The 26,865-nt window shown below is 42.9% G+C and overlaps 1 protein-coding gene across 1 annotated transcript in view; it reads left to right on the top strand.

The window, feature by feature from the left end:
• Window positions 1-26,865, top strand: part of LOC139155829 (double C2-like domain-containing protein alpha) — a 42,586-nt gene that overhangs the window by 7,720 nt on the left and 8,001 nt on the right. Inside the window, exons 2-3 of the mRNA XM_070731141.1 lie at window positions 1,229-1,308; window positions 7,393-7,467. Of these exons, the coding sequence (XP_070587242.1) occupies window positions 1,229-1,308; window positions 7,393-7,467 (155 nt within the window). The remainder of the gene's footprint in view (window positions 1-1,228; window positions 1,309-7,392; window positions 7,468-26,865) is intronic.

The raw sequence follows: 26,865 nt of genomic DNA on the forward strand, positions 1-26,865 counted from the left end.
TCAGTTTTACTAGTGTCTAAATTAGATTATCAGAAGGGAAGGGGAAGCGGGGCACTTGAGATATTCAAGATGAAAGTGTACACTCCTATCCATAGCTCACGGATAGAGAACATTTACATAGAGATGTACAGAATTTTTACGAACAGTGTTGGCCAGCCATCAGCATAAGAGCACCCCTGGTATTATTTGAATTCACAACCCATCTTTGTGCAGTTGTATATGCAAACGTGCAAATGCAAAGATATAAACCAGTTCAGAGATGGCTATGCTGGCTGTTGTGATTCAGTCTGAGGCTGCTCAGGGACCGGCTGTGTCTCTGCTGGCTCCATGCCCAGAGGAGGATGACAGCGAAGAGGAGGGGGCTGAGCAGTCGGACGGGGGAGAGGAAAATCAGGAATGGGATGAAGGAGAACAGCATGAGAGCCCCGGGGGGGGGGCTCTCCCCAGCCAGTAGTTTGGAGTCATTAGGTAATGAAGCTCAAGCTGTCATTGACATGCGACAGAGACGGTCAGATCAAAGAAAGGAGCAATTAAAGAAGTATTATCAGCACTGAATTAGGAACAGCTGGGTTTGGGTGTGGTCCTCCTTAGCAGGGTTTAAAAGGCAGGCAAGCCCTTGAAGCCATGTGGAGTGTTATCAGTTTGGAGTTGCGTTATCCTGTCTTGTTTCTCGGTGTCTCTGTTCCTGGCTTGTGGCCCAGCAGCTTTGGAAGACCCGTGGGAGGTGTAGGTCTGCTATCTACAGCCTCGGCTTGGCAGCAAGAATTCTGTATTGCTGCATGGACTTTTGCCTTCGTGGATATATCTGAAGATACAGCATTTTCCTGTTTGTAAGGACATTTTCTGTTACCTGTGTTTTTCTTGAATTTTATAAAACTACCTTTGCCTTTTACCAGTGTGTCTGGCTTCTCTTTTTGGGTTGGTATTGGCTTCTGGAGTGACCCAGACAGAACAGCTGGCCAAGCCTCATGGGACTTTTAGCCAGTTCATCTGAAGCAAGGTTGGGTGGGGTCGATTTGTCTGGATCACGACTGGCTGGGGAATTCTGGGAGTTGAAGTCCACATGTCTTAAAGTTGCCAAGGTTGAGGAAACACTGGTCTGGACAGATGGATGGAGCTTAATTTGCAGATTGTGAGTGGGATTGGAAAGACAGCTTGAAAGAAAGCACTGATAAAACGGATCGCTTTTTAACATGTATTTTCCTTTCTGCCTGGCCTTTTTTTCTAGCATCCCTTGGGACTCTTGAATTTGATATTCTCTATGATCCAGAAAGCTGCACCCTTGACTGCACCATCCTACGAGCCAAGGTAATCATTCTCACATTGGTCCCTTTACTGGTCCTCAGAAACCTCTTCCAAAGCAGCTTCTCCAAATTGGTGGAGTTTGGACAACTCCTGAATTTTGTGTGTGTGTGTGTTAATAGAGACACGCAGCCCGTGTTGGCGATGGGGGATTATAAGGGCTTCAACTCAACTTACTTGGAGAACAGGAGGCTGCGGAAGCCTTGCTGAAAAGACACTGTTTGCGTTCCTATAACCCTCCATGCCTTCGTATCCAGCCTTTCCACATCACATGTTGCGTTTTCACAATAAACGGCCTTGATTTAATAAAAGAGGCCACGCCGGGGCGGAAAATCTCATTATGGAGCTAGCAATGCTCATTTTAGCCTCTCTTTTCCCCTGCCACACTCAGCCCCCTTCTCTCTACCCCATCTAACAAAGCCTTTAGAAGTCGGGCAAGTGCTCTTCAAGTGTCAGAAACCAAATCTCCGGGGTCTTCGCCCACAGCTGCTTTTCAGCAACCCTGACCCTCACCTCACACACCAGCAATAAACAACACCCCCCCCCCTCGTTTCCCCCCCCTCCCCAGCTGGTGGGCTTGCAGCATCTTCAAGCATCTCGGGCGGCGCGGCAACTGGGTATCCGCAGGCATCTGGCGTTGCTGTGGCAACAGAAGAGGGCAAGGGGGGGGAAGCATGGGAAATACTGCGGCAGTTCAGAACCACAGCAAAACTCACCCAGAGTCCACCTCTCTTCGAAAAGAGTAGATGACCCTTATTCCCAGCTGGCAGGTTTCTGTTTCCTTAACGTCACCCTTTGCATCTCTAGAGATTGTGTGGCAAACTATTTAGAGAGTATGTTTATATGAGCGAGGTTTTAAAAATATTTTTCTGGCTGGTCTATCGTTTTCCCTGTGGCAATTCTCCAGCCAAGGCAGTTTAGCTGAAATTTCTGCAATGGCTCCGAACTCGCGGTGGGTTGCTCTCAGTTCTGAAACGGTAACAGCGGCAGCGGGAGGTTCCGCCCCATCCGCCTGGGACAATTCTGCGCAGAAGTGTCACGCACAAGTACACGTGCAAACATTTTCATCAATGACCTGGACGAGGGAATAGAAGGGCAACTAATCAAATTCGCAGACGAGACCAAGCTGGCAGGGGTAGCCAACACCCTTGAAGACAGGCTCAAATTACAGAAAGACCTGGACAGACTAACACAGTGGGCCCACACCAACAAAATGATGTTCAACATCGACAAGAGCAAAGTCCTTCACCTAGGTAAAAAAAAAACCTGGACACATACAGCCTGGGAGAAACCCCTCTCAGCAGTAGCGACGGCGAAAGAGATCTCGAAGTCTTGGTGGATAATCAACTAAACATGAGCCAACAATGTGCAGCAGCAGCCAAAAAAGCCAATACAATCCTAAGTTGCATCAACAGGGGAATACACTCCAAGACCAGGGAAGTCTTAATACCACTCTACTATGCCCTGGTCAGACCACACCTGGAGTACTGTGTTCAGTTCTGGTCACCACACTTCAAAAAAGACATTGAAACTCTGGAGAAGGTACAGAAAAGAGCAACCAAAATGATCAGGGGTCTTGAAACCAAGACTTACGAAGAGAGACTGCGGGAACTGGGCATGGATAGCCTAGAGAAAAGGAGGGCCAGAGCGGACATGATAGCAACCTACAGGTATACGAGAGGGTTGCCACAGAGAGGAGGGGATCACTTTATTCTCCAGGGCACCGGAGGGCCGGACAAGGAACAACGGCTGGAAGCTGACCAAGGAGAGATTCAACCTGGAAATAAGGAAGAACTTCCTGACGGTCAGAACGATCAACCAGTGGAACAACCTACCAGCGGACGCTGTGAACTCCAATACTCTGGACATTTTAAAGAGGAAATTGGACTGCCATTTGGCTAGGATGCTATAGGGTTCCTGCTTAGGCAGGGGGTTGGACTTTTAATGATGGGTTTAGATTTTTTTTTAATATTAGATTTGTTACATTGTTATATTGTTACTATTCTTGTTGTGAGCCGCCCCGAGTCTGCAGAGAGGGGCGGCATACAAATCTAATAAAGAAGAAGAAGAAAGGCTTAGATAGTATAGGATGCCTAAGCAGGGGGTTGGACTAGAAGACCTCCAAGATCCTTTTCAACTCTGTGAGTCTACTCTTCTCTTCTGTTCTTCTCTGCTCTACTCTATTCTACTCTATTCCATTCTACTCTACTCTATTCTACTCTACTCTATTCTACTCTACTCTATTCCATTCTACTCTACTCTATTCCATTTTACTCTATTCCATTCTACTCTACTCTATTCTACTCTCCTGTAAGTGTACAAAGAACAGTTAAGGGAACTAGGTATGTCTAGTCCAGTGATGGCGAACCTTTTTTTCTCAGGTGCCAAAGAGTATACGTGTGCGCTATCGTGCATGTGCAAGTGCCCACACCCATAATTCAATGCCTGGGGAGGGCGAAAACAGTTTCTTCCATCCCTCAAATCCAGAAACAGCCCGTTTCCCAACTTCTGGTGGACCCAGTAGGCTCTTGTTTCATCCTCCTCGGACTTCAAAGGTTTTCCTGGAGCTGGAGGAGGGTAAAAACGCCCTCCCCCATCCTCCCTGGAGGCTCTCTGGAAGCCAAAAACGCCCTCCCAGAACCTCTGTGTGAGCCAAAAATCAGCTGGCCGGCACATACCTGTACGTTGGAGCTCAGCTAGGGCAAAGGCTTGCGTACCAACAGATATGGCTCCGCATGCCTCCTGTGGCGCCCGTGCCATAGGTTTGCCATCACTGGTCTAGTCTAACGAAGAGAAGGATTAGTGGGGATATGATAGTTGTCTTCCAGTACTCAAGGAGTTGTCACAGAGAAGAGGTGATCGACTTTATTCTCCAAAATTCCAGAAGGCAAGACAAGAAGCAATGTTTGGAAGCTTATTAAAGAGAGATCCAACATAGAAGTAAGGAGGAATCCTCACAGTGAGAACAATTACCCAGTAGGACAGCTTACTTCCAGAAGTTGAAGAAGATCCATCACTGGAGGCTTTCAAGACAATCCTTTGACCTGGATATGGTGTAAGGCAGTGATGGCGAGCCTTTTCCCCTCCTGGTGCTGAAAGCTCATGCACACACGCTATTGCTCTTGCGTGAATGCCCACACCCATAATTCAATGCCTGGGGAGGGCGAAAATTGCCTCCCCTGGCCCTCCTGGAGGCCCTCTATTGGCCAGAAATAGCCCATTTCCTAACTTCTGGTGAGCCCAGTAGGCCTCTTTTTCACCCTCCTGAGGCTCCAGAGGCTTTCCTGGAACCTGGGGAGTGCAAAAACGCCCTCCTCCACTCTTTAGAGGCCCTCTGGAAGCCAAAAATGCCCTCCTAGAGCCTCCGTGTGAGCCGAAAATCAGCTGGCCGGCACACACATGCATACTGGAACTGAGCTAGGGCTATGGCTCGCATGCCGGCAGGTATGGTTCTATGTGCCACCTATGGCACCCATGCCATAGGTTCGCCGTCACTGCTGCCTAGAGCAGGGAATTACATTAAAAGGCCTTTGAATTGCTTCCAGCCCTACGATTCTAAGCCGTAAGCCCTGCAGACCTATCCCAGGGTGCGGGTCTTAATCATTCAGACTGCTATTTTTGCTTTTGCCTATGAAGAGCCCTCCTCTTCCAGGGCAGAGCTGAAGGAAATACAGGGAAGTCCTCAGTGTATGACAACAATTGAGATCAAAATTTCCATTGCTAAGCAAGGCAATTGTGAAATGAATTGGACCTCATTTTGCAACCTTTTTTTTTTTTGCTACACATTAAGTGAATAAAGCTCTCCCCCCCCCCCCCTGTTGGCTTTGCTCATTGAAAGCTCACAAAGGGTGATCTTGTGATCCCCTGGGCAGCAGCAATTGTCATAAATACATGCCAGTTGCCAACACCTGAATTTTGACCACATTGACTGTAGGGATGCTGCAGTGGTCACAAGTGTGAGGGATGGTTTTCATTTTTTTCTCAATGCTTTTGTAACTTTGAACAGTTTGTTTGTTTGTTTGTTTATTCGACTTCTATGCTGCCCAATCCTGAAGGACTCAGGTGCTGGTTGTAAGTCAAGGACTACCTGTAGTAGGACTATCTGTACATGTAGTGGGGATTACTACTACCTGTAGTAAGAAGCTCCATTACATGCAGACATCAACTTTATCTCTCTCTCTTTATCTCTCTCTCTCTCTTTCTCTCTCTCTCACACACACACTTTATCTTTCTCAATCTTTTATTTCCTGTTATTCTTTTCTTCTCTAAATTGCAGATTGTCTTAGTGAAAAAACGAACACCAAGAGCTACTCCTTTCTCCCAAAAAAAAAGGCTGCCTGTGGAGAAAAAGACAAAGATACTCTTCACTGGAAACCTGAACCAATCCCTTGCCAGAAGGATTTTAATAAATATATCCTGCCACCCTCCCCTTTAATCAGCAAGTAATTTTGAGGAAAGGATGGAGCTGACTTTACTGCTTAGAGCCGTTATAGCTGAAATGAAATTAGCCCAGAGTATCACCTCCATAAAGTGGAGTGGGAACACAAATATCTATTTTTGAGAGGGAATTTTGTAATTTTGAAGAGGGTGGGGAACTTTCTGAATATGTGGAGGGGCCGAAAGAACAACGGATAATCCAAAGGTGATTTTTCTGGAGGCAGCTGGACTTCTTGGTGGTTGTTTTTTTTAAAAAAGACATGTCGCTTCTCATCCTAGAAGCCTCTTCAGCTCCGACAGGATAGAGGGGAATGGAAGGATTTATATTCCTTGCAGACAGCTGGTAATTTGCATCCTTTTAGAGCAGTGGTTCTCAATCTGGGGGTCAAGACCCCTTTGGAGTCGAATGACTGTTTCACAGGGATTGTGGGAAAAAGACAAATCTCCCTTGGTGTTAGGAACTAAAGCTTCTATTCTGGCGCCTTGAAACATATTTTTATAATCCGACCAATCAGGCATTCACAGTGTGGGTGTCCCTCTGACCTTCCTGCCAATCAGCTAAAATCTCTGTTGGGAGAATTGGCGCTAGGCTTATGGTTGGGGGTCACCACACTACAAGGAACTTTATTGGGGGTCACGGCATTAGAAAGGTTGAGAACCACTGTTTTAGAAGGTTGTTGAAGCAAAAGGTTGCAAATGACCAACTGTTATAGAAACATAGAAGACTGACGGCAGAAAAAGACCTCATGATCCATCAAGTCTGCCCTTATACTATTTCCTGTATTTTTATCTTAGGATGGATATATGTTTATCCCAGGCATGTTTAAATTCAGTGACTGTGGATTTACCAACCACCTCTGCTGGAAGTTTGTTCCAAGCATCTACTAGTCTTTCAGTAAAATAATATTTTCTCATGTTGCTTTTGATTTTTCCCCCAACTAACTTCAGATTGTGTCCCCTTGTTCTTGTGTTCACTTTCCTATTAAAAGCACTTCCCTCCTGAACCTTATTTAACCTTTTGACATATTTAAATGTTTCTATCATGTCCCCCCTTTTCCTTCTGTCCTCCAGACTATACAGATTGAGTTCATTCTTTCCTGATACATTTTATACTTAAGACCTTCCACTATTCTTGTAGCCCGTCTTTGGACCCGTTCAATTTTGTCAATATCTTTTTGTAGGTGAGGTCTCCAGAACTGAACACCGTATTCCAAATGTGGTCTCACCAGCGCTCTATATAGCGGGATCACAATCTCCCTCTTCCTGCTTGTTATACCTCTAGCTATACAGCCAAGCATCCTACTTGCTTTTCCTACTGCCCGACCACACTGCTCACCCATTTTGAGACTGTCAGAAATCACTACCCCTTAATCTTTCTCTTCTGAAGTTTTTGCTAACACAGAACTGCCAATAAAATACTCAGATTGTCTGCAAGAAAAATAAATCCTTCTATTCTCCAGTATCCTGTTCGAGCTGAAGAAGCTTCTTGGATGAGAAGCAAAACCTCTTCAAAGAAAAAAACAATAAAGCCCAGTTGGCTCCAGGAAAAAAGCACCTTTGGGACAACCATGACTTGGATGTCTGAGAATATCTACAGATTTTTATGAAGTGTAAATAGAGTGGAATTAATGTCTGTGGTTTTTTTTTTCCCAGGGACTGAAGCCAATGGATTTTAATGGCTTGGCTGACCCTTATGTCAAACTACATCTCCTTCCAGGTGCTTGTAAGGTAAGCCCTCGTGGGGGGGGGGCAGTCTGCCAGAAAGGGGTCATAACAGGTCAAGTGGCTACACGCATGTGATCAGAGCCCTGACCCTCATTCATATCCAGCATGATGTCAAAGGGTCACCAATCTGATTTCTTTAAAAACTCTTGTGTGGATATCTTTGGTAAGCACAGTCTCAAATTTACATCCCTGTTATTCTGTCTCAATTCTAGTCCCACACAGCCACATAACCTTGTGTGAGTATGTATTATCAATACGAGCTTGATACCTTACATGTATGTGCATTACGTGTTAGTTTTGGGGGGAAACAATATGGAAGGGGCTTTGTTCTTCTCTTGTATGGCTTGTCCAATTTCCCAAATACGGCAGGCTTCCTAGGGACTGAAAATATGTTTGGACTAGTTGGAGAAGGCACCAGGCTAGAAACCAGGGGACAGGGAATTCTAGTTCTGCCTTAGATATGAAAGCTGGCTGGGTCACTTTGGGTCAATCACAAAGGTTCTGTGAGTTCTATTCTCATCTTAGGCACAAAAGCCGTCCGGTTGACTTTGGGCCAATTACTAGTAGACTGTGAGTCCTAGTCCTGCTTTAGGCATGAAAGCTGCCTGGCCAATCACCAGGTTTAGTTTTTAGTCCTGCCTTAAGGATGAAAGCCAGCTTGGGGAGGGGTTGACTTTGGATCGATTACTCTGTCCCAGCACAGCTAATCTCATAGGATTGTTGTCCAGGGGAAAAGAGGGGAGAGGGGCGGCATACAAATCCAATAAATTATTATTATTATTATTATTATTATTATTATTATTATTATTATTATTATTATTATTAAATATAGGAACAGGAAAGAGTATTAGGTATGCCCGCCCCCTTGAATCGAGCATACCTAATAAAGGTACCTAATAGCTAATAAAAGTACCTAATAAAGTTATTAACAATAAAGGCAGGGTTGATATTGTTGTTGTTAGTCATGTCTGACCCATCACGACTCCATGGATAAAGTTCCTCCAGGCCTGTCTGCCCTCTACAATCTCCTGGAATCCATTTAAGCTCAGGCCAACTGATTCAGTGACTCCATCCAGCCATCTCGTTCTCTGTCGTCCCGTTCTTCTTTTACCTTCAGTCTTTCTCAGCATTGGGCTCTTCTCCAGTGAGTCCTTCCTTCTCATTAGGTGGCTTTTAGGGCTGACCGGTTTGATTGCAGTTCAAAAGATATGCAGGAATCTTCTCCAGCTCCAAAGTTCAAAGACTTCAATCCTTTGGTGCTCAGCCTTCTTTATGGTCCAACTTTCACAGCCATACATTCATTCATTCATTCATTCATTCATTCATTCATTCATTCATTCATGCATGCATGCATGTATGCATTCATTTTATTTATTTATTTATTTATTCATTCATTCATTCATTCATTCATTCATTCATTTATTAGATTTGTACGCTGCCTCTCTCCGTAGACTCGGGGCGGCTAACAACAATAATGAAACAACATGTAACAAATCTAATATTTAAAATAATTTTAAAAACCCTTATTTAAAAAACCAAAGATACACACAAGCATATCATGCATAAATTGTATAGGCCTAGGGGGAAGGGAGTATCTCAATTCCCCCATGCCTGATGACAGAGGTGGGTTTTAAGGAGCTTACGAAAGGCGAGGAGGGTGGGGGCAATTCTGATTTCTGGAGGGAGTTGGTTCCAGAGGGTCGGGGCCGCCACAGAGAAGGCTCTTCCCCTGGGTTCCGCCAAACGACATTGTTTAGTCAGATTCAGCTAGCCCTGCCTTTCTCATTAATTATAAGAGCCGGGGTGGCGCAGCAGGTAGAGTGCTGTACTGCAGGCCACTGAAGCTGACTTTAGATCTGTAGGTCAGCGGTTCAAATCTCATCACCGGGTCAAGGTTGACTCAGCCTTCCATCCTTCCGAGGTGGGTAAAATGAGGACTCAGACTGTGGGGGCAATAGGCTGGCTCTGTTAAAAAGTGCTAATGCCAATATGTTGTAAGCCGCCCTGAATGTAAGGAGAAGGGCGGCATAAAAATTGAATAGAATGAATGAATGAATGAATGAATGAATGAATGAATGAATGAATGAATGAATGATATGCTCTGCATATAAATTAAATAGGCAGGGCGACAATATACAGCCTTCCTGGACTCCTTTCCTAATTTTGAACCAATCAGTGGTTCCGTATACAGTTCTTAACCCACATATAGGTTTCTTAAGAAACAAATAAAATGGTCTGGTACTCCCATCTGTGTAAGAACTTGCCACGATTTGTTGTGATCCAAACAGTCAAAGACTAGCATAGTCAATGAAGCAGAAGTAGATGTTTTTTCTGGAACTCCCTAGCTTTCTCCATGATCCAGGGTATGTTGACAATTTGATCTCTAGTTCCTCTGCCTCTTTGAAATCCTGCCTGTGCCTCTGGTAGTTCTCGATCGACATACTGCCGGAGTCCACATTGTAGGATTTTAAGCATACTTTTACTAGCATGTGAAATGGGTGCAATGGTGCGATAGTTTGAACATTCTTTGGTATTGCCTTACTTTGGAATTGGTATGTAAAACTGACCTTTTCCGATCCTGTGGCCACTGCTGAGTTTTCCAAATTTGCTGGCAAATTGAATGTAGCACTTTTACTGCATCGTCTTTTAAGATTTTAAATAGCTCAGCTTGGATACTTTCACCCCCACTAGCTTTGCTGTTGCTCAGATTTACTAAGGTCCATTTGACTTCACATTCCAGGATGTCTGGTTTAAGGTCAGTGACCACAACATCGTGGTTATCAGGAGCGTTGAGCTCGTTCTTGTATAGTTCTTTGTGTAATTTTGCCATCTCTTCTTAATCTCTACTGTCTCTGTTAGGTCTCTGCCATCTTGGTCCTTTATCATGCCCATCTTTGCATGAAATGTTCCCTTCATATCTCCAATTTCCTTGAAGAGATCTCTGGTCACTCTACAGTCTATTGGTTTTTTTCTATTTCTTTGCAATGTTCATTTAAGAAGGCATTCTTATCACTTCTAGCTATTTTTTTATTTTTATTTATTTATTTTGTCCAATACACAATGAGGGTTTTAGTGAGTACATATATACAGTAATACCTCATGATACGAACTTAATTGGTGCAAGGAGGAGGTTCGTAAGACGAAAGGTTCGTAAGATGAAACATTGTTTCCCATAGGAAACAATGTAAAGTCAATTAATCCGTGCAACCAAAAAAACCCTGCAAAAAAACGGCTTTCGGCGACTGCTGGGAAGCGGCGCGGCTGTTTTAAAAGGTGACAGCCGGCCTGGGGGGCTTCCCAGCACCCCCCCCCCCCCGAACCCGGGTTCGGAGTTCGGGGGGTGCTGGGAAGCCCCCAAGGCCGGCTGCGACCTTTTAAAACAGCCGCGCCGCTTCCCAGCTGTCTCCTGAAGCCGAACGCCAAAGCCGAACTTCCGCGTTCGGCTTCGGGAGACAGCTGGGAAGCCGCGCGGCTGTTTTAAAAGGTGACAGCCGGGCTGGGGGCTTCCCAGCAACCTCCTGAACTGAACCCGGGGTTCAGAAAAATGTTGCCTCTTCTTATGAACTTTGTTCGAGTTACGAACCGGCGTTTGGGAGGCTTGTGGGAAGCCCCGCCGCCCGGCTGTCACCTTTTAAAACAGCCGCGCGGCTTCCCAGCAGTCTCCGAACGCCGGTTCGTAACTCAAAAAAAGTTCGTAAGAAGAGGCAAAATTTTTCTGAACCCCGGGTTCGTATCACGAGTTGTTCGTAAGACGAGGGGTTCGTATCTTGAGGTACCACTGTATATATATACACGTAGTAAAATACATGATGAAGGTTATAGAGGAGATACTCATAGTAAAATATATCTAAGAAATAATAGAAAAGACGATATAGTAATAGAACATATCAATGAAAGAATAGAAGAAGAGATATAGGAATAGAAGAAAGGTATAGGAGATATAGGAGAGCAATAGGACAAGGGACGGAAGGCACTCTAGTGCACTTGTACTCGCCCCTTACTGACCTCTTAGGAATCTGGATAGGTCAACCGTAGATAATCTAAGGGTAAAGTGTTGGGGGTTTGGGGATGACACTATGGAGTCTGGTAATGAGTTCCACGGTTTGACAACTCGGTTACTGAAGTCATATTTTTTAGTCAAGTTTGGAGCAGTTAATATTAAATCTGTTGTGTGCTCTTGTGTTGTTGTGGTTGAAGCTTAAGTAGTCGCCAACAGGCAGGACGTTGCATCATATGATCTTGTGGGCAATACTTAGATCTTGTTTAAGGCATCTTAGTTCTAGGCTTTCTAGGCCCAGGATTGAAAGTCTAGTCTCGTAGGGTATTCTATTTTGAGCGGAGGAATGAAGGGGTCTTCTGGTGAAATATCTTTGGACATTTTCAAGGGTGTTAATGTCTGAGATGCGATATGGGTTCCAAACAGATGAGCTCTATTCGACGATGGGTCTGGCAAAAGTTTTGTAAGCTCTGGTAAGCAGTGTGAGATTGCCAGAGCAGAAGCTACATAGGATTAGGTTTACAACTCTTGAAGCCTTCTTGGCTATGTTGTTGCAGTGGACTTTGGCACTTAACTCTTTTGTTATTAGTATACCGAGGTCTTTAACCGAGTGGGGGTTATCTGTGATAATTTGATTATTCAGTTCGTATTTGGAGTTCAGATTCTTCTTCCCAATGTGTAGGACAGAGCATTTGCTAGTTGAGATTTGGAGTTGCCATGTGTTAGACCACTCAGAAACAGCGTCAAGGTCTTTTTGGAGAGTATTTTCTGGAATTCTGCATTCAGTTGGGTGAATCTTTCTCTTCCTCCCTTGCCTTTTGCTTCCCTTCTTTCCTTAGCTATTTACAAAGTTTCCTCGGACAGCCAGTTTGCTTCCTCGCATTTCTTTTTCTTTGGGATGGTTTCAGTTGCTACCTCTTGTATGGTTATTGTTATTGTTATTGTTATTATTTAGATTTGTATGCCGCCCCTCTCCGAAGACTCGGGGCGGCTCACACAAGATAGAACAAATCATAAATAATCAGAAAACTTTAAAATTTATACAAGATTTAAAAGAACCCCATATACTAACAGACGCACACACAAACATACCATGCATAAATTAAATTAAACATGCCCGGGGGAGGTGTTTCAATTCCCCCATGCCTGACGGCAGAGGTGGGTTTTGAGGAGTTTACGGAAGGCAAGGAGAGTAGGGGCAGTTCTAATCTCTGGGGGGAGTTGGTTCCAGAGAGTCGGGGCCGCCACAGAGAAGGCTCTTCCCCTGGGGCCCGCCAACCGACATTGTTTAGTTGACGGGACCCGGAGAAGGCCCACTCTGTGGGACCTAATCGGTCGCTGGGATTCGTGCGGCAGGAGGCGGTCGCGGAGATATTCTGGTCCAGTGCCATGAAGGGCTTCAAACCAACACTTTGAATTGTGACCGGAAATTGATCGGCAGCCAATGCAGACTGCGGAGTGATGGTGAAACATGGGCATACCTGGGTAAGCCCATGACTGCTCTCGCGGCTGCATTCTGCACGATCTGAAGTTTCCGAACACTTTTCAAAGGTAGCCCCATGTAGAGAGCATTACAGTAGTCGAACCTCGAGATGATGAGGGCATGAGTGACTGTGAGCAATGAGTCCCGGTCCAGATAGGGCCGCAACTGGTGTACCAGGCGAACCTGGGCAAATGCCCCCCTCGCCACAGCTGAAAGATGGTTCCCTAATGTGAGCTGTGGATCGAGGAGGACGGCCAAGTTGCGGACCCTCTCCGAGGGGGTCAATAATTCCCCCCCCCAGGGTAATGGACGGACAGATGGAATTGTCCTTGGGAGGCAAAACCCACAGCCACTCCATCTTATCCGTGGTGTTGTGAACCTTATGGTGTTGTGAACCTTCGTCCATAGTTCTTCGGGCACTCAGATCTAATTCCTTAAATCTATTTGTCACCAAGGCAGGATATAATTAAAATTACTAATCCTGCACACATTTGCCCATTTTTCCTTCTGTCAAAAAACAAACAAACATTACCTATCTCCCACGTCTGTCACACAGCTCTAGAAAAAGAATTGAGAAGGTCTTAATTTAGTGCACTTAGAAATTAAATGGGAACAGGAGAGAAAGTCTCCAGTGATTAAGATTTTTATAATCCAGTATTTCTCAATCTTCAGAAGTTGAAGAGATGTGGACTTCCACTTCCTGAATTCCCCAGCCAGCTTTGCTGACTGGAGAATTCTGTAGGTTGGAATCCATACCTTTTCAAGTTGTTAAAGCTATGAAAAACTGCTGAAATCTAATTCCCTCTTCTTTCAGTAAATCCAATTAAAGAAGACTTCACAAAAGCCTGCTCCGTTGCTAGGATTTTGACTTAGACAGTTTAGAGCTCAGCTGCAGGACCAGAAAAGCCAAAACGGCAGCGATAACCATGCAGTTGAAGCCCCATTCTTTCTTTTAGATATGTCACAGACATTTTAAAAAGGTAGAACCTCAATTGCAAGGCAGTGGCTGCAATCTTGAATGTTTGACCTCCTCCCTGCAGATCCCCGTGAATCTTGGAGATCTTCTCCCATCCCAATCTTCCATCCGAGCTGAACTAATCCTGCTTAAGTTTTCAAAACCAGCTAAAGTGTAATAGGTGCAGCCTATTGTGTGTGTATTTTGTGTGAGTGACATTGGCATAGAAGCTGGTTAGGAAATACTATCTTGCATGTTAAACATTCTGAACAAGAAATATAATTTGCCATGCATACCTGTTGATAAGCCTACTTGCAGATAAGATGATCTTTCAATTTTTAACCAAAACACCAGGAAAAATGTGCCACCTGTGGATAAACTGATGCTCAAAATGTTTATATGTATTAAGTTTCACAATTGGCTTATCTATGGGTAATCCACAGATTATCCATTTCTCAGGGTGTTTTGATTAAAATTTCAAGGGTCATCTGTGGATGGGCTTATCCATGAGTATATTTATTTATTTATTTATCAAAATTATATACCTGCCCATCGCACAAAATGTGACCCTGGGGAGTGTACAATTTTTTTTAAAAATGTCAATAAAAACAAGTTTTTTAAAATATGAAATATCGACATTTAGAAAATATAATTAATTATAATATAGTTATAATTCATTTATCAAATTTAATTATAATATAATTATAATTCATTAATCAAATTTATATGGCTTAGCATCTCAACAAAAATGACCTTTATATGCAGGATATATGCATGCTTTTGTCCTGTACAATAAATGGAATGGAGAAGTAGATGGATGGATGGATGGATGGATGGATGGATGGATGGATGGATGGATGGATGGATGGATGGATGGATAGATAGATAGATAGATAGATAGATAGATAGATAGATAGATAGATAGAAAGACAGACAGACACAGACAGACAGACAGACAGACAGACAGAGATAGAGATAGATAGATATAGATATAGACAGAAGCTATAGATACTTTTAAAAAGTATATGTAAAAAGGTAAAGTAGTCTCACAGATACTCTCCATTCACAAATGTCAAATTAAATTTTTTGGGGGTGCATTTTTGGCACCTAAAATTGTCAGCTTATTCCTAGTGTACAGATCGTCTTTGACTTAGAACCACAATTGAGCCTAAAATTTTTGTTGCTAAGCGAGACATTTGTTAAGTGACCTTTGCCCCATTTTCTTGCCATTATTATTATTATTAATAATAATAATAATAATAATAATTTATTAGATTTGTATGCCGCCCCTCTCCGCAGACTCGTTGTTGTTAAGTGAATTACTGCAATTGTTAAGTTAGTAGCTGAGTGGGGTTGTTGCCTAGGGGATGGTAACAAGGCTCCGGAGGAAGAAAGCTGCAGGCCTTCTCCCTTTAAGCGGTCACCTGCTTTCTGAGGCACAGGTAGTCCTCAACCTATGACCACAATTGAGCCCAAAATTTCAGTTGCTAACCAAGACAGTTGTTAAGTGAGCTTTGCCCATTTCTCGACTTTTCTGGTCCCAGTTAAGTGAATCACGGCGGTTGTCAAGTTAGTAACACGGCTGTTAAGTGAATTTGGCTTCTTCGTTTGACTTTACTTGTCAGAAGGGTGCAAGAGGTGATCACATGACACCAGAAACAGTCATAAATATGAATCAGTTGCCAAGAGATTAAATTTTGAACATGCTGCAATGGTCGTAACTGTGAAAAATGGTCATAAGTCCTTTTTTCCAATGCTGTTCTAGCTAAACAAATTGTTGTATGTCGAGGACTATTGTATACAGCATTGATGGCAAACCTATGTAATGGGTGCCACAGGTGGCACGTGGAGCCATATCTGCTGGCACATGAGCAGTTGCTGTAGTTCAGCTGGCTAGCTGATTTTCAGCTCACACAGAGGCTCTGGGAGGGCATTTTTGGCTTCCGGAGGGCCTTGGGGTGATGGTGGAGGAGGAGCCTCTGGAGCCTGGGGCAGGTGAAAAATGGGCCTACAGGAAGTTGGGAAGCCGGCTGTTTCTGGCCTACAGAGGGCATCAGGGGGGGCAGGGGGGCGTTTATGCCCTCCCCAAGCACTGAATTATGTGTGTGCGCACTCACATAGGTATGATACTGTGTGTGCACGCGCTTTCAGCACCCGAAGAAAAAACGGTTCGCCATCACTGGTATACAGTATTTCATATTAATGCTCTCGTCATATTGTAGTCTTTGAAATAATTTATGCAGGAATTAATCCTTGGGAGAACCACGATGCAGTCAATAAAAACAAGGCTAGGAGCTGGCTGTGGCTCAAATTATGAGCCTCTCATTGCAAAATTTAGGCTTAAATTAAAGAAAGCAGGGGAAAGCACTAGGCCACTCAGGTATGAAGTAAATCATATCCCCGATGAATACATAGCAGAGGTGACAAATAGAGTTAAGGAATTAGATCTGATAGGCAGAGCACCTGAAGAACTATGGACATAGGTTCACAACATTACACACAAGAGGTAGCAACTGAAAACATCCCAAGGAAAAAGAAATGCAAGAAAGCAAACTGGCTGTCTGAGGAAGCTTTGCAAATATTTCATTATTTATTATTTATTTATTCGATTTTTATGCCGCCCTTCTCCTTAGACTCAGGGCGGCTTACAACATGTTAGCAATAGCACTTTTAAGCAGAGCCAGCCTATTGCCCCTACAATCCGGGTCCTCATTTTACCCACCTAGGAAGGATGGAAGGCTGAGTCAACCTTGAGCCGGTGATGAGATTTGAGCCGCTGACCTACAGATCTACAGTAAGCTTCAGTGGCCTGAGGTGGGTAAAATGGGGCCCGGATTGTGGGGGCAATATGCTGTCTTTGCTAAAAAGCGCTATTGCTAACATGTTGTAAGCCACCCTGAGTCTAAGGAGAAGGGCAGCATTAAAAAATCGAATTAGATAGATAGATAGATAGATAGATAGATAGATAGGTAGGTAGGTAGGTAGGTAGGTAGGTAGGTAGAAAGAAAGAAAGAAAGAAAGAAAGAAAGCTTCGTGTGCCACCTGTGGCACCCATGCCATAGGTTCGCCATCACTGTCCTAGAATGTGAAGTCAAATGGGCCTTAGGAAATCTGAGCCACAACAAAGCTAGTGGAAGTGAAAGTATCCTAGCTGAGCTATTCAAAATCTTAAAAGATAATGCAGTAAAACTACCACACCAATACACTCATTTCACATGCTAGCAAAGTTATGACCCAAACCCTTACAAGCTAGGCTCCAGCAGCACATGGACCAAGAACTACCAGATGTACAAGGAGCATTTTGAAGAGGAACTAGAGATCACATTGCCAACATACACTGGATCCAGGAGAAAGCTAGGGAGTTCCAGAAAAACGTCTACTTCTGTTTCGTTGACTATGCTAAATTGTTGGATCACAATTTAAAGAGATTGGAGTACCAAACCATCTTATTTCTTGCTTGAGAAATTTAGACAGCATACTAAAAAGCAGAGACATCCAGCCTGCCAACAAAAATGCTTGCAGTCAAAGCTACGGTTTTCCCAGATGGCAATATATGGCTTTGAAAGTTGGACCATAAGAAAGGCTGAGCGCCAAAGAATTGAAGTCTTTGAACTATGGTGCTGGAGAAGACTCCTGTGAGTCCCTTGGACTGCAAGGCGATCAAACTGGTGAATCCTAGAGGAGATCAATCCTGACTGCTCTTTAGAAGGCCAGATCCTGAAGATGAAATTCCAATAATAAGAAGGAAGGACTCACTGGAGAAGAGCCTAATGCTGGAAAAGATTGAAGGAAAAGATTGAAGGAAAGGGTGAATGGGATGACAGAGAATGAGGTGGTCAGATGAAGTCACTGAAGTACTATACACCAACACAACTTGCATATTTTCAGAAGAAGGGGAAGGGCACCTGTTGACATGGATGCCAGGAGAGAGGAGTTTTTATGCACATGTTCTTGGAGTGTTCAGTAGCACAGACATTTTGGAAAGAAGTGCAAGATGAAATGAACAGAATGTTAAATGTTAACTGGACAATCACAAAAGAAATGGCAGTACTAGTAAAAAAGGGAGATTTAAGAGAATTTAGAGAAATAAAAGTAGCAGCATTGGAAAGCACTCAAGCAGTAATTGTATTGGGTTGGAAAGAAGCAGCAAAATGGACGATACAGAATTGGTATCAGTACATGGTGGACCACATTCACTTTGAAATTATGGAGGTAAGGATTATTATTATTATTATTATTATTATTATTATTATTATTTATTAGATTTGCATGCTGCCCCTTTCTGTAGACTCGGGGCGGCTCACAACACAATAAAAACAGTTTATAACAAATCTAATAGTTTACAATTTAAAATATTTTTAAAAAACCATTATTAAACAGACATACACACAAGCATACCATACATAAATTGTATAGGCCCGGGGGAGATATCTCAGTTCCCCCATGCCTGATGACAAAGGTGGGTTTTAAGGAGTCTGTGAAAGGCGAGGAGGGTAGGGCAGTTCTAATCTCTGGGATGAATAGGTACAATGAAAATAAATTGAAGGAACTGATGGATCGATGGGACATGGTGAGAGGTTATATGACAAGTAGTATTTGTGATTTAGCCATAAAGAATAAATTAGAATCACTCTTTGAGATGTAAATAAAATGCAGATCCAGGCTTAGAAGAATGTTAGAGATGTTTGTACAGACCCTCCAATTGGTGGTGGGGTATGTATGTTGTTAGGTGGTGGGTGCACTTTCACAGGGCACTGTTTTATCTTGTATGATGTGCAGTCTGTGTGTGTAACATTTTTAAAAAACCAATTAATTTTTTAAAAAAGTCACTGAAGCAGTTGGCATGAACTTAAATGGACTCCTGGGGATGGTAGAGAACAGGAAGGCCTGGAGGAATGTTATACATGGGGTCGTGATAGGTCCGGCACAAATTTGCAACTAACAGCAACAATTAATTTAAGAGCTATGTTGGCACAGTGGTTAGAATACAGTACTGCAGGCTACTTCTGCTGACTGCCAGCTGATTGCAATTTGGCAGTTCAAAATCTCAGCAGGCTCAAGATTGACTCAGCCTTCAATCGTTCTGAAGTCAGTGAGATGAGGACCCAAATTGTTGGGGGCAATATAATGCCTCTGTAAATCACTTAGAGAGGGCTGTAAAAGCAGTATGGATAAATATATAAATGCTATTGCTAATTGCTGCTAAGAATAACAATGACAACTGCCCTTGGCCCAGCTACAGCACGGAAACTGCTTTGGTCGCACTGATGGATGATCTCTGGTGGGCGTGTGACAGGGGTTTCTCCTCTGTCCTGGTGCTTCTTGACCTCTCAGCGGCTTTCAATACTATCGATCATAGTATTCTTCTGCACCAACCGGAGGGGCTGGGAGTGGGGGGCACCGTTCTACGGTGGTTCTCCTCCTACGTCTCTGGTCAGTCGCAGTTGGTGTTAGCGGGGGGTTAGAGGTCGACTCCTAGGTCCCTAACTTGTGGGGTTCCTCAGGGGTCGGTCCTCTCCCCCTGCTCTTTAATATCTACATGAAACCGCTGGGAGAGATCATCCAAGGGCACAGGGTGAGTTACCACCAGTATGCTGATGACACTCAGCTGTACATCTCCACCCCGTGTCCACACAGTAAAGCAGTGGAAGTGATGTGTCGTTGTCTGGAGGTTGTCAGGGTCTGGATGGGTGCCATCAGGCTCAAGCTCAATCCAGACAAGACAGAGTGGTTGTGGGTACTGCCTCCTAAGGACATGTCCATCTGTCCGTCCTTTACCCGGGAGGGAATTATTGACCCCCCTCAGAGAGAGTACGCAACTTGGGCATCTTCCTTGATCCACAGCTGACTCTAGACCACCATCTTTCGGCTGTGGCGAGCAGGGCGTTTGCCCAGGTTCGCCTGGTGTATCAGTTGCGACCCTATTTGGACAGAGAGTCTTTGCTCACAGTCACTCATGCCCTTATCACCTCGAGGTTTGACTACTGCAATGCTCTCTACATGGGGCTACCTTTGAAGAGTGTTCAGAAACTTTCCAGGCACAATTCAAAGTGTTGGATATGACCTATAAAGCCCTACATGGCATAGGAACAGACTATCTCCGGGACCACCTTCTGCCGCACGAATCCCAGCGACCGGTGAGGTCCCACAGAGTTGGTCTCCTTAGGGTCCCATTGACCAAACAATGTCAGCTGGTGGGACAGAGGGGAAGAGCCTTCTCTATGGGGGCCTCGGTCCTCTGGAATCAGCTCCCTCTGGAGATTCGCACTGCCTCCACCCTCCTGGCCTTCCGAAACAGTCTAAAAACACATCTTTGCCATCAGGCCTGGGGACATTAGACCTTGCCCTGTCCGCCGAAATATTGTTAACATGATTACTGTATGAATGTGAAAGAATGTTTTAAATTAGAAATCTAAAAATTGTTTTAGAATATTAATTGGACAAACTATTATTATGTATTTTGGTATATGTTGTGAGCTGCCCAGAGTCCACAGAGGGGGGGGGGGGGGGCATACAAGTCCAACTAAAGAAATAAACTCATAGATTATGAAAAATGTCTTTGAAGAAAGGACTATCCTTGGACTGTGAGTGAGGAGAACACTGAGGACCCTCTCCTTGTGGATTAAAAGCTCATCCCCCGCATGTTCTCCACAGCATCCTACTGGGAATTCCCTCTGATGCTGAAGTTTACTGCAAACAAATTTTGCATAACTTATTAGATAATAAGAGGCTTTTAAACCAGCTGTAATTTGATGTTTGGAATAAGAAATCTCTGATTGCCAAAATTACATTATCTCAGGGCCAAAAAAAGATGTGCCAAGGGAATAGGTGACTGGATCTTACAAATTAATATTTATGATTATTTATGTACGCTCCAAAACTAGCAGCGTAGGCTTGATGGTAGGAAGCAGCTGGGAGGAGCAGGTGCTATAAGTTTTTGCCTGTGTTGTTTTCCCAGTCTAAATCCACCCACTTATCTTGAAGCAATTAATAGCCAAGCTAGAGAAAACAGAGAGCTGGTCTAGGTATTTCTGAGCTTTTTTCCTCTGTGAGGGTACCACCAGCTTTGGGTAGATATCTTATATGTACTTTTCTGTCTCTAGTTGGCCAAATGAAATTCACACTTTTCCATAAAATCAAAATCATAGTTGCAATCCCTGTCACAGTCCTGATCAAAACTAGAGCCTCCTCTCAGGAGTTGCTACACCTGGGTGCAGCTGTTTTACTCATGCCAGGGACAGAAGGGGCCTCCCAAGGTATGCCCATGTTACACCAACACTCCGAAGTCTGCATTGGTTGCCGATCAATTTCCGGTCACAATTCAAAGTGTTGGTTATGACCTATAAAGCCCTTCATGGCATCGGACCCGAATATCTCTAGGACTGCCTTCTGCTGCACGAATCCCAGCAACCAGTTAGGTCCCACAGAGTTGGCCTTCTCCGGATCCCGTCAACTAAGCAATGTCGTTTGGCGGGACCCAGGAGAAGAGCCTTCTCTGTGGCGGCCTCGACCCTCTGGAACCAGCTCCCCCCAGATATCAGAGTTGCCCCCACCCTCTTTGCCTTTCACAAGCTCCTTAAAACCCACCTCTGTCGTCAGGCATGGGGGAATTGAAATTTCCCTTCCCCCTAGGCTTATAGAATTTATACATGGTATGCTTGTATGTATGAGTGGTTCTTTAAATTGGGTTTTTTTAAGATTGTCTTTTAATATTATATTTGTTTACATTGTCTTTTTATATTGTTGTTAGCTGCCCCGAGTCTTCGGAGAGGGGCGGCATACAAATCTAATTAATAAATAAATAATAAATAAATAAACAAACAAACAAACAAACAAACAATCAAACATGTAATTGATTGGGAAAGGGAAAGAGAATCAGAAGTTATGAATCCCTACTAGCTGTATGAGAGCAAGAGGCAGAGCCTACGGGCGGAATCAAGAGAGCACTCAGCCCAGAATCTTTATATATCCACAAATGCTGCAATTTTAGCATCAATGTAATGCTGTCCCTTAATTGACTAGATTCTTGTGAATAAGCTTTAGCAATAAATCAGCTTAACTGAAACTTAACTCATCCTCCCGATTCTTTGCACCTGACAATGTCATGTGCACAGGAGGAGCAAGAAAACAAAATAACAATGCAGCATTTTAGCAACACTTCATAATCATCTCGTCTAAACAGCAGTCCTGATGTGGCATGCATGTAGGTGCTGAGTTTGCGTTACAACTGTGCAAAGTTACTTTGGTCATTTGAATAAAAACAAGCAGGCATTCTGATTCTCTAGTAACAGGATTCAAATCATTTAGACCAGAGTCGGGGAACCATGGCCCTTTCATGACTTGTGGACTTCAGGAATTCCTAAGCCAGCCAATTTTGGGAATTGAAGTGCACAAGTTATAAAGGGGCTGTCATTCCCCACCTCTAAACCAGAGGTAAATAGAGCTGTGGTTGTACAAGGAACAATAGACTAGGTTTATCTAACATACTAACATACTCACTCATGCCCTCATCACCTCGAGGCTCGACTACTGTAACGCTCTCTACATGGGGCTACCTTTGAAAAGTATTCGGAAACTTCAGATCGTGCAGAATGAAGCTGCGAGAGCAATCATGGGCTTTCCCAAATATGCCCATGTTACACCAACACTCCGCAGTCTGCATTGGTTGCCGATCAGTTTCCGGTCACAATTCAAAGTGTTGGTTATGACCTATAAAGCCCTTCATGGCACCGGACCAGATTACCTTAGGGACCGCCTTCTGCTGCACGAATCCCAGCGACCAGTTAGGTCCCAAAGAGTGGATCTTCTCCGGGTCCCGTCAACTAAACAATGTTGTTTGGCGGGACCCAGGGGAAGAGCCTTCTCTGTGGTGGCCCCGGCCCTCTGGAACCCCTTCCCCCCAAAGATTAGAATTGCCCCCACCCTCCTTGTCTTTCGTAAGCTACTTAAAACCCACTTCTGCCGTCAGGCATGGGGGAATTGAGATCCTCTTTCCCCCTAGGCCTTTACAATTCTATGCATGGTATGTATGTATGTATGTTTGGTTTTTATATTAATGGGTTTTTAATCGTTTTTAGTATTGAATTACTATTGTACACTGTTTTATTGTTGCTGTTAGCCACCCCGAGTCTCTGGAGAGGGACTCCAATAAATAAATAAATAAATAAATAAGCCAGAAACCTTCTATTTATGTATATGCTACAAAAACTCTAATTCTTGTAACCTTTAACTAGGTGAAACAGTGCATTATTTATTTGTTTGTTTGTTTCTTACTTACTTACTTACTTACTTACTTACTTACTTACTTACTTACTTACTTACTTACTTACTTACTTATTTAATTCAACTTCTATTCCATCCAATCCTGAAAGACTTAGGGTGGCTTACAACAACAACAATGATTAAGCATCTTGGAGCAAAAATTGTTGAACCGAGGTCTTTCAAATGGGCTAACTTACAAAATGCGTCCAAAAATCCAGAACCCATGGAATTGAAATTTGGCAAACCTTATAAAACACTTTATGGCATAAAAGTGATCATAAAGCATTTTATTACATAATACAAAATGTCATAAAATCTTTCCTGTGCTGATGTTGGACTGTGCTGTACAGTTCCGCATGAGCTTTCTTTTTTAAAAAAAATATTTTTATTTTTAAAATATATATCTTAATATATAAAATAAAACAAGGTGGGCATTAATTCCTTGCCCAGCTCCTGTTTCCCTAGCAGTTCAAAAGCATGTAAATGTGAGTAGATTAATAAGTAAGAGGTTAAACAGCATTCTGTGCACCTTTAGCATATAGTCACATTGGCCACATGACCATGGAAAGTGTTTTCAGACAACGCTGGATCTTTTGGCTGAAAAACCGATGACAACTGTGTCAAAGAGCCAGACATGAAGGGACAGGAAAATACACTGCTCAAAAAAATAAAGGGAACACTTAAACAACACAAAATAACTCCAAGTAAATCAAACTCTTGTGGACTTTTCTGTCCACTTAGGAAGCAACACTGATTGACAATCAATTTCACCTGCTGTTGTGCACATTCAACTTTGAACAGAATAAAGTATTCAGTGAGAATATTTCATTCATTCAGATCTAGGATGTGTTATTTGAGCGTTCCCTTTATTTTTTTGAGTATACATGTATTTACTTTCTAGAACTAAAGACAATGGGGAGGAAAGGAAAGGGACAGAAGAGATAGAATGAGAGAGGAGTAAAAGAAATGAAAAAAGAAACAAAAAGCAGTGACTTATGACTTTTTTTCCCCAATACAATAAAATGCATGGTAAATTATAATATCAACCTTTTTAGATATACCAAATATAGCCATTTCTATAGCAATAACCCACTTGATTGTCAAAAACCCAAAGCCAACATTTTATTTTATTTTCCACTTTCACACCGAAAGTCCAAAAACGGTTTCCAAGTAACCACAAAACTATTTACATTCTTATCCCTAATTAGCACAGTCAACTTTGCCATCTCCACCTGTTCCGTCATCTTTGCAATCCGTTCCCCAATTGAGGGAGTTAGCACTTCTTTCCATTTCTGGGCATAATAAAATTATTGCAGCTGTCAACGTGTATAGCAACAAAGTCCCACCCCACCCCCATTTCTGTATTTAATACAGGTATTTATTTATTTTATTTATTTATTTATTATTTGGATTTGTATGCCGCCCCTCTCCGAAGACTCGTAGTCTTCAACTTACAACAGTTCCTTTAATGACTGTTCAAAGTTACAATGGCACATAATAAAAAGTAAATAAAATAAAAAATAATAACAATAATTTATTATTATTATTATTATTATTATTATTATTTATTAGATTTGTATGCCGCCCTTCTCTGAAGACTCGGAGCGGCTCACAACAGTAATATAAAATACAAATCCAATGTTTAAAAAAAAACAGTTTTAAAACCCTTAATTAAAAACAATCATACAACCCAAACAAACCATACATAAAACGAAACAGCCGAGGGGAATCAGTTTCCCCATGCCTGGCGACAAAGGTGGTTTTTTAGGAGTTTGTGTAAGGCAAGGAGGGTGAGGGCAGTCCTAATCTCTGGGGGGGAGTTTATTCCAGAGGGTCGGGGCCATCACAGAGAAGGCTGTTCCCCTGGGTCCCAGCAAACGGCATTGTTTTGTTGACTGGACCCGGAGAAGGCCAACTTTGTGGGACCTAATCAGTTGCTGGGATTCGTGCGGCAGAAGGCGGTCCCAAAGTTATTCTGGTCCAATGTCATGAAGGGCTTTATAGGTCATAACCAACACTTTGAATTGTGACCGGAAACCAATCGGCAACCCATGCAGACTGCGGAGTGTTGGTGTAACATGGGCATACTTAGGGAAGCCCATGATTGCTCTCGAAACTGCATTCTACACGATCTGAAGTTTCCGAACACTCTTCAAAGGTAGCCCCATGTAGAGAGTGTTACAGTTGTCGAGCCTCGAGGTGATGAGGGCATGAGTGACTGTGAGCAGTGAGTCCCGGTCCAAATAGGGCCACAACTGGTGCACCAGGCAAACCTGGGCGGAATGCCCTCCTCCTATGACAAGACTGTTTTTCAAAGTTACAACTTTTGCAGCATTCCCATGATCATGTGATCGAAATTCAATGCTCGGCCACTTGTTCATATTTATGACGGTTGCAGTGTCTCAGGGTCATGTGATCAACATTTGCGACCTTCTGACAAGCAAAGTCATTGGAGAAGCCAGATTTACTTAACAATTGTGTTACTAACCTATCAACTGCAGTGATTCACTTAACAACTGTGGTAAGGCATGTGGTAATATGGGGCAAAACTCACTTAGCAAAATCTCACTTAACAACATACATTTTGTGCTCAATTGTGGTTGTAAATTGAGGACTAGCTATAGTCCTTAAAAAAAAGGTTTCCAGAGTAATTCAATTTAATTTATTTAACTTCTAAGCCACCCAATTCCTAATGGACTCTGGGCGCCATATAGTTGTAGCCTACAGTAAGTCAACTTTAAAAAAAAATTAAATTAAACTTGTTGTACCTCTTTATTTTTTTAACTTTCACAAATGTTTACCCCAGGTGATAAAAAGTGCTGTTCTTAACATTTCAAAGGCAGATATATTTTTGAATTTCTCCCTGAATTTTTAAGTAACTTTTCTAGTACATTGGGAACTCTGCCAGTCAACAATCTGAGAAGGAATCTGGTAAGGAAATATTTCTGAAAGGATAACATGAGGCAGCTCAGCAACACAACTGCACTTAACAGCCGTTTGCAGCATCACTCAATCATGGGACCACATTTTGTGATGGTTTTCAGCAAAACCATCACAAAATGTGATCCCATGATTGAATGATGCTGCAAACACCTGTTAAAAAGAACTTCTGTTTTAAAAAGAAGAAGAAGCAGCTGTGTCCATTGTAAGCCATTGGTTTGCTTAAAAGCTGGAATTTAACTACCACAGACCCTTTATAACTGCCACATTCACTTACTGACCAACACATGTTATCAGTCGTATTTTTTTATTGTCATGACTTACGATTGTGATGGGCTAGCTCCATTATGATTAGCAAGTCCAGAACTATTCCTATATCTCCTCTTCTATTCTTTCATTGATATGTTCTATTACTATATCTTCTTTTCTATTCTTTCATAGATATATTTTACTACGAGAATCTCCTCTATAACCTTCATCATGTATTTTACTATGTGTTTGTCACATGTTTTTTTGCTGAATTTGAAAATTAAGGGAGTCTAGGATAGATCTATTTCAGCCTTATTTTGGACTCATCAGCTAGCCATACCCACTGCAACTTGAACCTGCAGCCTTTGCCTTGTAAGGCAGAGAATTATCCTCTAGGCTACAGTATCCAATCCCTTCAGCTCTGCACCAGGGAATATATATATATATATATATATATATATATATATATATATATATATATATATATGTATATATATATGTATATATATATATATA

The sequence above is a fragment of the Erythrolamprus reginae genome, unplaced genomic scaffold, assembly GCF_031021105.1.
Source record: "Erythrolamprus reginae isolate rEryReg1 unplaced genomic scaffold, rEryReg1.hap1 H_7, whole genome shotgun sequence".
Classification (NCBI taxonomy): Eukaryota; Metazoa; Chordata; class Lepidosauria; order Squamata; family Dipsadidae; genus Erythrolamprus; species Erythrolamprus reginae.